At 42.5% G+C, this 15,211-nt stretch overlaps 1 protein-coding gene across 10 annotated transcripts in view; it reads left to right on the top strand.

Moving 5' to 3' along the window:
* Window positions 1-15,211, top strand: part of dph7 (diphthamide biosynthesis 7) — a 46,050-nt gene that overhangs the window by 26,307 nt on the left and 4,532 nt on the right. For 9 of the 10 annotated variants that reach the window (XM_078550368.1, XM_078550364.1, XM_078550367.1 and 6 more), the window contains exons 5-9: window positions 867-958; window positions 5,069-5,232; window positions 11,288-11,360; window positions 13,618-13,683; window positions 14,168-14,355. In XM_078550368.1, the coding sequence (XP_078406494.1) occupies window positions 867-958; window positions 5,069-5,232; window positions 11,288-11,360; window positions 13,618-13,683; window positions 14,168-14,355 (583 nt within the window). The remainder of the gene's footprint in view (window positions 1-866; window positions 959-5,068; window positions 5,233-11,287; window positions 11,361-13,617; window positions 13,684-14,167; window positions 14,356-15,211) is intronic. The other variant, XM_078550371.1, reaches the window with a different exon arrangement.

The following is a 15,211-nucleotide window of genomic DNA, read 5'->3' as shown; positions in this document are numbered from 1 at the left end:
ATGGGCATGAGAAAATTTGTCTCCATTATCTTGAGGTGGTAGAGTTTGAAGTGCATATTTTAACTTGTAAAGAGATTTCACCACAAACTGTAGCTGGGATCAATCTCTTGTCTTTACATGTTTACCCTTTTATAGGAACAGGTTATAATTTTATTCTTTGGTTGTGTCCAGGGCAATGTTTAAATTCAGTTATGTATAATGATCAATTTACATGATGACTATGGAAATATCAAAGGTAGACTTTAAATCTGTTTAATGTTTTGGCACCAGTGTAATATAGGAAAAATGTTGTGTGAAACTCTTACTTCAAATTGCTCCCACTACAACCACTATTTCTGGTGTCACATTGCTCAAAATGCTTTTGTCAGATACTAGTTTGGAAAGACCAAATCAATAATTGTATTACTGGGTGCAACTGCACAAAACATTTACACACCCACTTTCATGAAGTTCAGGCAACACAGCTGAGATTAACGGCTAAGATTCGAGGGCTCAATGGGCTTCTACAGTGCTGCTCTAAAGAATTGCAGTTCCAATTAGTCTTAACAGCCCCAGGTTAGAGTTAGAGGTGGCAAAGCAATCCTGGTTTCTATTCCAATCACCATCTACTTCTCCTACTGAAATGTGCATAGGTTATGGATATTTGGTAAGGGCAGGAATGGACTTGACTGTAATTCTACCTTTAGTTGAAAAGTTGCAAACAGTTACTGTCGATTCTCGCACGTGATACTGACGCTCGTGAACCTTTATCCCAATCATGAGTTGATGCCTTCAGGGAAGGGGAGAAAATTGGTGAAAAAAGACAAGTGGAGTTGTAGATGTTAAAATAGTTATTTGTGGCTCATCATGGTCTTTTCTTTCAGTAGAAAAACAGTTGCTCCTTGGAGTCAATGTGTAGTGTTAGCAGTGGCCCAGAATGTCTTGTTCTGTCCCTGGATTGGTCAACTGGAAGAGAACAGTAAGTCTTTATTCATGTTTCTTTCATTTTGGTGAGGTTTGTTTTTATGGTTTTTAAAAAAATTCATTCATGGGACGTGGTTGTCGCTGGCTAGGCCAGCATTTATTGCCCATCCCTAATTGCCCTTGAGAAGGTGGTAGTAAACTGCCTTCTTCAACCACTGCAGTCCATTTGTTGTAGGTTCACCCACAGTGCTTTAGGGAAGGGGTTCCAGGAATTTGACCCAGTGACAGTGAAGGAGCAGCGATATATTTCCAAGTCAGGGTGGTGAGTGGCTTGGAGGGAAACTTGCAGGTGGTGGTGTCCCCATGCGTCTGCTGCCCTTGTCCTTCTAGATGGTAGCGGCCGCGGGTTTGGAAAGTGGTGAAAGGAAGCTTGGTGAGTTCCTGCAATGCATCTTGTAATGGTACACACTGCTGCCACTGTTCGTCAGTGGTGGAGGGAGTGAATGTTTGTTGATGGGGTGCCAATCAAGAATGCTCCTTTCTCCTGGATGGTGTCAAGCTTCTTGTGTTGTTGGAGCTGCGCTCATCCAGGTAACTCGAGAGTATTCCTCCTGCCTTGTACCTTGTAGATGGTGGACAGGTTTTGGGGAGTCAGGAGGTGAGTTACTCACCTCAGGATTCCTAGCCTCTGACCTGCTCTTGTAGCCACAATATTTCTATGGTTAGTCCAGTTCAGTTCCTAGTCAACGGAAACCCTAAGGATGTTGATGGTGGGGGATTCAGCGACGGTAATGCCATTGAATGTCAAGGGGTAATGGTTAGATTCTCTCTTGTTGGAGATGGTCATTGTCTGGCACTTGTGTGGGGCAAATGTTACTTGCCACTTATCAGCCCAAGCCTAAATGTTGTTCAGTTCTTGCTGCATATGGACACAGATTGCTTCAATATCTGAGTCATCGTGAATAGTACTGAACATCTGCACTTCTGACTTTACGATGGAGGAAGATCATTGATGAAGCAGTGAAGATGGTTGGACCTAGGAGACTAACCTGAGGAACTCCAGTAGTAATGTCCCAGGACTGAGGTGATTGACCTCCAACAACCACAACCATCTTCCTTTGTGCTAGATTATGACTCCAACCAGTGGAGAGCTTTCCTCCTGATTTCCATTGACTCCAGTTTTGCTTGGGCTCCTTGATGCCACACTTGGTCAAAAAATTGCCTTGATGTCAAGGGCAGTCACTCTCACCTCCCCTCTGGAGCTCAGCACCAGATCCTTCAATCTTTTGCACTGATGTGCTGGGCTTCCCTGTCATTGAGGAAAGGGATATTTGTGGAGTCGCCTCCTCCTATAATGAGTTGTTTAATTGTCCAATACCATTCACGACTGGATGTGGCAGGACTGCAGTGCTTAGATCTGATCCGTGTAGTATTGCTTAGCTCTATCCATCACTTGCTGCTAAAGCTGTTTGACATGCAAGTAGTCCTGTGTTGTAGCTTCACCAGGTTGACACCTCATTTTTAGGTATGTCTGGTGCTGCTCCTGGCATGCCCTGCTCCACTCTTCATTGAAGCAGGGTTGATCTCCTGGCTTGGTGGTGATGGTCGAATGGGGTATATGCCAGGCCATGAGATTACAGATTGTGGTTTAGTACAATTTTGTTGCTGCTGATGGTCCACAGCTCCTCATGGTTGCCCAGTCTTGAATTGCTAAATCTGTTTGAAATCTATCACATTTAGCATGCTGATAGTGCCACACAACATGATGTGAAGCCGGGACTTCGTCTCCACAACGACTGTGTGGTGGTCATTCCTACTGATACTGTCATGGACAGATGCATCTGTGGCAGGCAGGTTGGTGAGCATGAGGTCAAGTATGTTTTTCCCTCTTGTTGGTTCCCTCACTGCCTGCTGCAGATCCAGTCTAACAGCTACATCCTTTAGGACTCGGCCAGCCTGTTCAGTTGTGGTGCTACCAAGCCACTTTTGGTGATGGACATTGAAGTCCCCCACCCAGAGTACATTCTGCACCCTTGCCACTCTCGTGCTTCCTCCAAGTGGTGCTCAACATGGAGGAGTATTGAGGGGGGCAGTATGTGGTAATCAGCAGGCAGTTTCCTTGCCCATGTTTGACTTGATGGGGTCCAGAGTCGATGTTGAGGACTCCCAGGGCAATTCCCTCCCAACTGTATACCACTATGCCTCCACCTCTGCTGGGTCTGTCCTGCCAGTGGGACAGGACATAGCCTGGGATGGTGATGGTGGTAAAAGCAAAAAACTGCGGATGCTGGAAATCCAAAACAAAAACAAAAATACCTGGAAAAACTCAGCAGGTCTGGCAGCATCTGTGGAGAGGAGCACAGTTAACGTTTTGAGTCCGCATGACTCTTCAACAGAACAGTTCTGTTGAAGAGTCATGTGGACTCGAAACGTTAACTGTGCTCCTCTCCACAGATGCTGCCTGACATGGTGATGGTGGTGCCTGGGACATAGTCATTCACATGGAATCATACCTTACAGACAATGTCGGGCTTGACTAGTATGTGAGACAGCTCTCCCAATTTTGGCACTAGCCTCCAGATGTTAGCCAGGAAGACTTTGCAGGATTGACGGGGCTGTGTTTGCCGTTTCTGGTGTCTAGGTCGATGCCGGGCGGTCCGTCCGGTTCCATCCCTTTTAGACTTTTTGTGGATTAATACAACTGAGTGGCTAGAGTCAACCATAATGCACAATGGTTTTATGGCCATGTTTAGACTTTTAGTTCTATACTTTTATTGAATTCAGATTTTGCCAGCTGCCATGGAGGGGTTTGAACTCAGATCCCCAGAGCATTACCCTGGATCTCTGAACTACTAGTCCAGTGACAATGCTGCTACTTCTGTACAGCACAGAAGGAGACCATTCAGTCCATTGAGTCTGCACCAGCTCTTTCATAGAGCAATCCAGTTAGTCCCAATTCCACTCCCTTTCCCATATTCCTGCAGTTCATTCTTTCATGTATTTATCCGCTTCCCTTTTGAAGGCTCTTATTGAATCTGTTTCCACAATTAGTACATTCCAAATCCTATCCAATTGTTATATTAAAAAATATTTTCTTCATGTTGCCTCCTTCTTCCTACCCATCTCTTGAATCTCCTGGAGCTGGTATATGAACTAAGTTCAGCTTTGTACGATTACATGGTGAAACTTGGCTGCTGGAAGGCACACAGAAGTGGTCCGGGGTGACACATAGGAACGTGTGAAAAATGCTGGCTGGGGCAAAGGAAAGTAACTGATTCACCTAGCCTGTCTCATACTCTTATGATGCCTATGCTTCATGATTACCCTCTTGGGTCCATATAACCTTCAGGGAGAGGTAAATAAAACCCAAGATCAATTAGGAAAATAAAATCTGAAAATTCCTCTTCAAACTTAGACCCCGATGCCCATTACAATTCCTCCAGGAGACTATATTGACCATGACTTCTGTTACTTGGTACCTACCTATTGTATGATGTAATCTCTGTCCTAGGTAGTACTTGGTTCAGCACTCTTTAAAAGGTATAGGTTGAATCAGCATTCACCGCACAGGTCAGCAACTTGTTCTACAGAGTCTGCTATTGTCTGGGAAAAGTAGTGCTGCCAAACATCCAACCTAGTTCTACCCTTGTGTAACTTCTATAATCTCCCTAACCTATCTAACTGAAATAATTTGTTGGAGTGGATACAATCAATTTAATTCATTATTTTATGGAAGTATACAGACCCAGCTTTTTAAGCCTGACCAATAAGTTAACGTACTGAATTACATCATCTTTCAATACTGAGGTGTGCTGAAGATTACTCAGGCAGCTAGTTGATCTTTACTCTGTATCTATGTTTGCTGATGACAAGCAGAAAAAGTCTTGCATGTCTTAGAACTGACCTCCATCACTTTGATTAGCATGAGAATTGCACCCAAACAAGAGTATTTTTAGAAAGTAGATTTTGTGATCAGTTTCTCCAATTTACAATTCCATCACCTTTAAACATGCCAGTTCAGAGTCACTATGTTAATATTTAGTAAAAATGTATTCTTTTATTGTCTCTTATGTATGTTTCTTGGTCTTAAAGCTGTATGTTCTTCTGCTGTGCGTGTGAAATATAATGGTGCTAATCCTATGATCTTTTTCCTTCTCTGCTGAAGTAAGCCACTGAAAATCATCAGTAGTGACTCAAAGGGCTGCCTGAGCCTGTTGTCTGTGGATTGTCATAGATCAGCACTCTCTGTGGTCTCTCGCTGGAAGGCACATGACTTTGAGGCTTGGATTGCAGCTTTCAATTACTGGAACACAGACATCGTTTATTCAGGTAGCCTTGTCAAGCCTTCCTGAACAACTGAGTGGCAGAAGTCAACCCAAACATGCTAATTTTTATCTGTGCATGAATTACACTTGCTTCTAAAATATTAGCAGACTGTTGCCCTAACTCTAATTTGATTTTTTTCCATCCAATCCTGAAGATGCTGTTACACAGGTGTATTCCGCCCCCTAGTATCTCATCCAACTGACCATTCTTCATGTGTAAATCTTGATAATTCATGTCAGCAGACCACTGTATGTTAGCAAATTTCCAACTGATCAGGGAGAGGAAAAACATCAAGAGCCGGAATTTGCCCATGGCTTCAGAACCCTGGCGTCGTAGTCAAAAAGGGCTCAGAAGCCTGCACTTTGTGGGGAACAGTCACCTGGCTGTGATTTCCCTGAAGTGACTAATTGGTGGCTAGAGGATGGGCTTGCTGTCCAATTGAGGACAGCAGGTGAATTCTCAAAGCTAGATGGCCAATAGGAGGCACCTCTTGAACAGAAGAAGCAACAGGCTGCCTTTTCACGTAAGTGAGAGAGAGGGTGTCCCCCCATCCTTTCTCTTGCTGGGAATCCAACTCCAGGCACCTACACTGTTCTGTGACAACTCAGAGGACCAGGAGGCCAACTGTAAAATTCAAAGTCAATTCAAGCTTCTGACAATCGGCTTTTAACTAGCGGAGTTGGTTCCCCTCCCCTCTCTCCCCCCACTCCTTCCCCCCTCCCCAAATTGGGGCCTAAAAGGTCAGGCCTGAGTTTATTCTATTTAATAACATAGGTGGATGTAAAATTGGAGTCTTTCTGACCTTCCCTACCATTTTCTCTCTCCCCCCACCCCCCCGCCCCAACCAACCAACTCCATCTGATGCCACTTAAAGTGCCAGTGCCCCAGCTAAGATTTGGTACTCAGCACAAGCCAGCATTGACTGAGCACCATGTTGTGCTCCACTGGGTTGTACATATACCCACTAATCCATCAGATGAGTAATTTCCAGTATTCTAAATGGAATAGATAAGAATGGAAAATTTAATTTAACCTGGAAGAATTGTGGAAATTGAGCTTTTAAAATTAAGTAATTGTTAGTTAAATGAAAGGTTAGAGAGAATTTATCTTGTAAAAGCCATCTTTCCCCAGAGCTCTGTCAATACTGCTGTGTTGTCAGATACTTGGAATGAGTGACTCCAGTATGCGCTACTGTCGAGACAATCTTGTAGACCATACACCATACAACTCTCCAAGGATCTTGGGTGACTAGCATATCTGGTCTTAATTGTGACAAGGTGGGGAACCTCCTGACCGCATAGCTCCAATGATGAATGGTCCCACCTGAAATATTAACCAGTTTCTTCTCTATTTTACAAAAACAAAATACTGCGGATGCTGGAAATCTGAAATCTGACAGAAAATGCTGAAAGCCCACCAGGTCAGACAGTATATATGGAGAGACAAAGAAAGAAAATGTTTCGAGTTGATGACCTTTCATCAGAACTGGAAAAGTTAGATATGTGACAGGTTTTAAGCAAGTACAGAAACAAGGAAAAGAGGGGGGATGGGTATGAGAACACAAAAGGTATGGTGATAGGCTGGAAGACAGAAGAGATTAAATGACAGAAGGAATGATGTTACAAGACAAAAGGAAATGGTAAAGAAACAAAAGATTTATTTAGACCAGTGTTGTCCAATACGCTAACCACAGGATGCTGTTCACTTTTGGAGCCACACAATATAGTCAAGAGTTATTTATGAAACTGAAAGAGGCCATTCAACCCATTGAATCCATGCCAGCTTCTGCAGAACAATCCAATCAGTCCCACTCCCAGCTTAATCCTCGTAGCTCTGCAAGCTTACTTCCTTCAAGTGCCCACCGAATTTCCTTTTGAAACCATTATTTCTGCTTCCACCAGCCTTGTGGGCAGCAAGTTCCAGGTCATTACCACTTGCTGCGTAAAAAAACATAAAGATCTTCCCTCATGTTCCCCCTGCATCTCTTGCCCAAAAACTTAAATCTCTGTACGCTAGTCTTGTACCGTCAGTTAACGAGAAGAGTATTTTATTATCTATCTTATCTAAGCCTGTGCTAATCTTGGTACACCCCTATCAAATATCCTCTCAATCTCCTTTGCTCCAAGGGGAACAACCTCAGCCTTTCCAACCTAACCTTGTAACTAGATCCATGGAACCATTTTGGTAAATGTCCTCTTCATCCTCTCAACGACCTTCACATCTTAAAGTGCGGTAGCCAGAACTGGATGCAATACTCCAGTTGGAGCCTAATGACAACTTTATAAAGGTTCTGCATAACTTCCCTGCCTTTGTACTTGATGCTTCTACTTATGAAGCCCAAAATTTCACATGCTATGCTAACCACTCTCTCACCATGTCCCGCCACCTTCAAAGATTGATGTACATGCACCCCTAGGTCCTTTTGACCCTGAAAACTCTTCAGTTGTGTTAAAGTTCTAGCAGGGATATGAGTATGGATGTTGCTCCCTAGACTGCTATTTGGTGTCTGTCTGTTTGAGCAAGGAATAATCAACCACATTGCTGTTATAGAGGAGTCACACATTGATCACACTGTGTCTATGTTTATCAGAATATAGTTCAGTTGTTGAGTTGCTGATGACTTGGAAGCTGAAGGGCCACTTGCTCAATGAAACAAGAAAAATAGTCCACTGTCTGTTGCCATCTCTATTCTTGTGCTCTTTGGGTATCTCTGAAGAACAATCCATTTGGATCTGCAGGACCGCTCTGTGAAGCGCTTCAGACACAGTGACTCGATTGCTCCTGAAATTTTCTTGGGGAATCTAGTGACATGGGATGCTAACTGAAGAACTTGGTTTTGTTTAGCTGGTAGTTGATGGTTTTTGCAAAACAAGGTGTGTGAATGACAGACAGTGCTGCATGGCTGCCACTGAGTATTAAAATGTGCAGTTTTGGCAAACTGGGGCAGTGTGGCAACAAACAAATATACTCAGTCTTGATCTTAATAGATCTGTTGATATGAGTGATCAAAAGGAATAGGGTATTACAGGCATAAAAGGAGTTTGGGCATGAGCCAAAGGTCTGTTAAATATTCGGATGCAGTGTTAAGAAATGGCAGACGGCAGAGCATAAAGCAAGACAAGAATCAGCGTAGAAGCCAATACATGGAGATTTGGTGATTCCTTTCCCTCTACAAGTCTTCTAATTTATCAATTCTAATAAAATAGAGACTGCTTAATCTTGAAGATTTAAAAGAAAAAATAAATTGGAGATCACTTCAGCTAACGCATTGTCACCGCCCTTTGAGAGTATATACAGCACTGTGCCCAATAGGATTTCAATGCCGGCCAAATCTGTGGTGATCAGATATTTGCCACATGATACAAAATATATGCAACACTAATAGAATAAAAGTGCAATTTTAAAAAAATGATTTGAGATTTTAAACTGGCAGCAATCAAGACTGATGCACTCTACCAGAGCCAGGAGGACAGCTTCAAAGGGGATTTGAAATTCAATTGCTCCTCAAAGCAAGTCTGTTGTATACACTCTCAAAGGGTGATGACAATCAGCTAACTGAAGTACTCTGTTTCTGAAAGTGTGCTCCAGTTTATTTTTTTTAAAAATTCTTAAGGAGTAAGTTCTCTTTATTTTATCAGAATTGATATATTAGGAGATTCGGGAGGGAAAGGAATTGACATATCTACCATATTGGCTTCTGCACTCTGACTCTCGCCTTGCTTATACTCTGTCGCCTCCCGCTTCCGAACAGTGTGTCTGGATGCGAAATAGACCTTTGGCTCCTGGACAACCTCCTGTAATATCTCCTTTTATGCCAGGAGTGCCCTATTCCTTTCAAATGCTTGTTTTAACAGATCTAATAAGATCAAGCTGAACTCATTTGGCTATAAAAGCCAAATACCAGAAATCTGAAATTAAAAAAAACTGCTGGAAATACTCAGCAGGCCATAGGAACAGGAGAAGGCCATTCTGCCCACCTGCACTTCCATTCAATACGATCGTGGCTGATCGAACATTTCAATACCTTTTAACCCACACTATCCCATAACCCTTTGTTATTGTTAATCAGAAATCTATCAATCTCTATCTTAAACATACTCAATGATTGAGCTTCCACAGCCCTCTGGGGTAGAGAATTCCAATGATTCACAACCCTCTGAGTAAAGAAATTTCCCCTCATCTTGGTCTTAAGTGGCTGCCCCCTTATTTTGAAATTATGTCCTAGTTCTAGACTCCCCAGCCAAGGGAAACATCTTACCTGCATCTACCCTGTCTATCACTTTAAGTATTTTGTAGGTTTCAATAATATCATATTTCATTCTTCGAAACTCTAGAGAATGCATGCCCAGTTTCTCCAATCTCTTCATAAGACAGTCCCACCAAAAGAAAAAGGCCAGGTAGCATCTGTGGAGAGAAAGTTAATGTTTTGGTTTGATGACCTTTCATCAGAACTGTTCTGATGAAAGGTCATTAACCTGAACTGTTAACTGTGTTTTTCTCCAGAGATGTTGATTGAACACGTTTGGATTTTGCTGCGCTGCCCTGACTTGCCAAAATTGCACACTTCAAATCATTGGCAGCCATAGTACTGTCCGTCGTTCAAACCCCTAAACTGTTTTGCAAAAACTGTCAATTACCAGCTAAACAAAACCAAGCTCTTCAGTTAGCATCTCCTGTGTCATTAGATTTCCCTGAGAAAATTTCGAGAGCAATCGGCCCACTGTCTGTCCGAAGGCCAGTCCTGCTTTTTAGGTGCTTCACAGAGTGGTCCCACAGATCTAAATGTGCCATTGTTTAGAGGTACCCAGAGTGAACAGCAACAGCGAAGGTAATAAACAGTGGGCTATTTTTCTTGTTCCATTGAGCAAGTGGCCTTTCAGCTTCCAGGTCACTAGAAACCCAATAACTTGAATATTTTCTGATGAATGTAGTCACAGTCTAACTAATATGTGACTCCTGTCTAACAACAATGTGGTTGAATCTTCCTTGTTTAGTTAGGGACAGAGGGAAAATAATGATCTAGCGAGTGACACCCATACTCATACCCACTGCTGGAACTTTAACAAAACTCCGTACTCTGCGACTCTATAAGTGAACATTAGTTCACCACATGTCTGGCTGATTCGCTGCAAGTGTATTGGACAACACAGCCCTAGACCCAACTTTTTGTTTCTTTACTTGACGCATTACCATCCCCTTTTACTTGGCATCATCAGCCCATTTGTTATTAATCGCTCCTACTTTCCACCCTATCCCAGACCTTCCTTTTTGTTCTGTCCTTTCCTCATCTTTTTCCTGTCCATACTTGCTTAACACCTGTTGCGTCTCTAACTTTTTCTACGTCAGGTGAAAGATCATCAATCAAAACATTAACTCTTTCACTCTCCATAGATGCTGTCTGACCTGAATATTTTCGGTATTTTCTGTCTTCTGTTTCACATGCTAACTAACCTCCTGGTTTTCTAACATTTTCAGCTTGTATTTGATTTCCATTTTTCTTTTTGTTTGCTTTGTTCTCTGGTACTATTTTACAAAGACACACTAAATTGGCACTTGGTTCACTATTACTTGTAACTTGACAGTTTGAGTTTGTCAACTGTTGTGTAGGATCCAGGGATCTGTACCAGATGACTTTAATATAGGGCTACACAAGACAGTGCCTTTTCTTAATGATGCTTGTGTGGAAGCTTGGAATCCCAACATTCAACATGGTTGCATCCACAGTCGAAATTTCCTTGTGCAGTGCGGATTTTTAAAAAATGTGATCCCCTGCTAATTTTTCTTTTCCTCCTCCTTTGTTGAAAGGACTGACTTCTGCTGAGGTACACTTACTGTATGTGCATAGCTTGATATTGGAGCTTTCATGTATGAATATTGGTAGGTTATGCATTCATCCATAGCTGATAGTTTTCTCTCCTTCCTTAGGCGGGGAGGTCAGTTTCAGTACCCGGTTCCAAGTAGTTGCATGATTTGAGAAGATGTTTAATTTGTGAGCTGATTAGAAAATCATGGCCCCTTAGGATTACTGCCTGATTGCTTTTTTTTTTCCCCTCTTCAGGAGGAGATGACAGCAAACTCAAAGGCTGGGACATGCGGATGGGGACTGACAGACCAATCTTTATCAGCAATGGGTACATATATGTTTTATTTGTTGGAACCATACTGTTAATGCACTGATAATAAGACCATATGGCTTTAAGGATCTGAATTGGGGTTTTTCTTTTTAAAACATTTATACTCTGGTAAATCTTTTGTACCTTGAGGCTTTTTTAATTCATTCAAGGGATGTGGGCTTCATTGGCTAGGCCAGCATTAATTTCTCTTGAGAAGGTGGTGATGAGCTGCCTTCTTGAACCATTGCAGTCCATGCTGTAGGTACACCCACAGTACTGTTAGGGAGTGAGTGCCAGGAATTTAACCCAGTGACAGTGAAGGAACGGTGATATATTTCCAAGTCAGGATGGTGAATGTCTTGGAGAGGAACTTCCAATTGGGGATGTTCCCATGCATCTGCTGCCCTTATTCTTTTAGATGGTAGTGGCTGTGGGTTTGGAAGGTGCTGTTGAAGAAGCCTTGGTGAGTTCCTGCAGTGCATCTTGTGGATGGTACACATTGCTGCCATTATGCATTGGTGGTGAAGGGAGTGTTTGTGAATGTGGTGCCAATCAAGTGGGCTGCTTTGTCCTGGATGGTGTTAAGCTTCTTGAGTGTTGTAGGAACTGCATTCATCCAGGCAAGTGGAGAGTATTCCATCACACTACTGACTTCTGCCTTGAAAGATGGTGGACAGGCTTTGGGGAGTCAGGAGGTGAGTTACTCACTGCAGGATTCCTAGCCTCTGACTTGCTCTTGTAGCCACAGTATTTATATAGCTAGTCCAGTTCAGTTTCTGATCTATGGTACCCCCAGGATGTTGATAGGGGATTCAGCGATGGTAATGCCATTGAATGTCAAGGGGCGATGGTTAGATTCTCTCTTGTTGGAGATGGTTAATGCTTGGCGTTTGTGTGGCGCGAATGTTACTTGCCACTTATCAGCCCAAGCCTGGATGTTGTCCTGGTCTTACTGCATTTGGAAATGGACTGCTTCAGTATCTGAGGAGTTGCGCATGTTGCTGAACATTGTGCAATCATCAGCGAACATCCCCTCTTCTCACCTTATGATGGAAGAAAGCTCATTCAGGAAGCAGCTGAAGATGGTTGGGCCTAAGACACTATCCTGAGGAACTCCTGTAGTGATGTCCTGGAGATGAGATGACTGACCTCCAACAATCACAACCTTCTTCCTTTGTGCTTTATATGACTCCAACCAGTGTAGGGTTTTCCTCCTTAATACCATTGACTCCAATTTTACTAGGACTCCTTGATACCACACTTGGCCAAATGCTGCCTTGATGTCAAGGGCAGTCACTCTCCCCTCACCTCGGGAGTTCAGATCTTTTGTCCATGTTTGAACCAAGACTGTAATGAGGTCAGGGGCTGAATGGCCCTGGTGGAAGCCAAACCTAGGGAATGGAACACTTTCAAACATATTAAGCATTCCCAGGGTTAGGGTACCGCTTGGGTTCAACCATCAATCTCTCATAGATTATGTATAGCATGGGTTGGATGCTTGGTACAACTTGCTGTGCACAGTTCCATGGACAATACTATGCCAAGGCCTTTATCCACGGGAATTAAATTGAGACTGCTGCAAACTCTCTTTTTGGATAAAACACTGTCACGGGCAGGTATTGGGGAGAATTTTATTTTGGTCCCAGAGATGAAAGGACAATAGTTAAAGCCACTGCATCATCTAGTCTCACACTTTAATCTATAGCAATGATTGACATCTGTGCCAATTCCTGTGTTTTTGTTCTGGTCATTCCCATAATCATTTTAACAAGGGCTAGTTTTATATATTGCTGCTTGCAGATTTTTTATTTTGTGATCTTTTATACTGTGCTGAGAAAGAATCAAAGTTCATGTTAAAATTTTCTGGAATAATTGGCATAGAGGAAGGAAGAAGAGAACAGCTACTTAACACTTGATTTTCCTCCTTGTTAAAACTGTTGCATTGCATGAATGGTTTGAATTTAATCAGCACTGCACAGAATCTTAGCAATGTATCAGACCATCCCAGGGAAAGCTGATCCTGCCTTCAATCAACATCCACATGGATAACAATCAAGAATGGAAACCTGGCCTGATATTTCTCCCCAGTGGCACGGAGTCCAGTAATAACACTTCTCCTGCCACGCTAGTTCAGATAGCTGACTTAACAAAGCCTGCATTGAACCTGTGAGCTGCTGCTCTTGATGCTATCTTTACCAACTCATGTTTTCACGAGGATTGAAAGGGGAATAGAAAATCCCAAAACAAAGATTAATTTTTAAAAATTGTTTTTCAGGCATTCAATGGGAGTGTGCAGCATCCAAAGTAATCCCCACAAACAACACATCCTGGCTACTGGAAGGTAAGATTCCTGCTCAACTTACTAAAACCACAGTGACTACTGTTTCTTGTGTGAGGATTTGTCATCTTCTGTTGCATGAGGGTGAACTCAAATTTTGTTCCAGTTTGCCTTTGGGACACAAGTAAGGACAATAGTTGACGTTTTGTCCAAAGTGAAGCCAGTGATCACTGTTCAATACACATACCTATCATGTATTTTTATATTAACTTTCATTGATCTGTCTTTCCCCACTTCTGCTGATGGTGAGGCTCCTATTGTTACTGGTTAAGAGGGCTGGAGTTAGAGAAGAAAAACTGCATTTAAAAAAAAAACACTTTCAGGAGAAAAAATAAAGTCAAGTACTTCAACCATAAATTTGTGACTAACTCAGCAATATTGGAAACAGTTTTTAACCCCTGTCCCTGAAATGTTGAGTAGCTATTGGAATGAACTAATTTGTTTCTGTTGCTGGTGATTAGATCTGTTAACTTTGTTTTGTCTGCAGTTATGATGAGCATGTTCTTATCTGGGATTCCCGGCAGATGAAACAGCCTCTGGCAGATACTCATGTCCAGGGAGGTGTCTGGAGGGTGAAGTGGCATCCAAGTCAGGAGCATCTGCTGCTTGCAGCTTGCATGCACAATGGGTACCACATCCTGGACTGTGAGGGGAGACTCAGTGACTCTTTAGCAGGTGGGAGCCATATAGCTAAGGCATATTATAAATGCTGATGTCTAACTACTAAAATGAAAGTAGTATTGTGCACCTATGAGCTTAGCAGCTTAGTGAGTAAAGTAACTGTCTTCAGTAGTATTAAATCATCAGGCTACAAATGTCCCAGGCTTGATTCTTGGTCTGGTGAGTTATCTCATCTAGGGAGAGATAGCAATTGGACAGGTAAATTTGACTTTTGTGCCTCTGGCTAGGTAAGGGGAGAAAATCAGCCAGAGTTTTTGCTCCTCATGACCAGAAAGAGCACACGTTGATGTTAGATGAGGGCTGGATTGGTTTCAGCTACGATGCCTACCATGGGATTGTGCATGAATAATGGTTACTTCGTCAAGGTACCAGAGGGCTGCTGACCCTTGTGGAACTGTAACCAGCATAAGTTGGAGAAGTGAAAGCTGGAGGTGAACAATTCCTTTAACCTCCTGTTTGATTATATAAATTTTGTTTGTTATTTTAACCTGAGCCTATTTGGAGCTGAATTCTGAACTCTCTGCAGAGTCCCTTCCTTGTCCATTTACAAGCTGGAGTTAATATAGCAGCTCTCTGGAAGATGGACCCTGATATGGAGATCTCAAGAGGACAGTAAAAGCACAAAAGAATTGGATGATATTTCTTTGCAACTCAAAGATCTTTACACCAAATTTTCTATATTTTCTAAATGGAAGAAAGGACTAATTTATATTTAAAGCAATCTTCTCCCTGACCTATATTAAGCCATTCTTGAGTCCAATGGCTGGTTTCTGATTGCTGTAATCCATAACAGAAAGGTGTGGCACTTTTGTATCTTTCATTCCATAAGTCGTGGGAGTTGAACTTTTCC

Source organism: Cetorhinus maximus, chromosome 10 (assembly GCF_964194155.1).
Source record: "Cetorhinus maximus chromosome 10, sCetMax3.hap1.1, whole genome shotgun sequence".
NCBI classification, from domain to species: Eukaryota; Metazoa; Chordata; class Chondrichthyes; order Lamniformes; family Cetorhinidae; genus Cetorhinus; species Cetorhinus maximus.
Note: the sequence above shows the minus strand (reverse complement) of the source record. Positions and strands in the feature narration are given on the sequence as shown.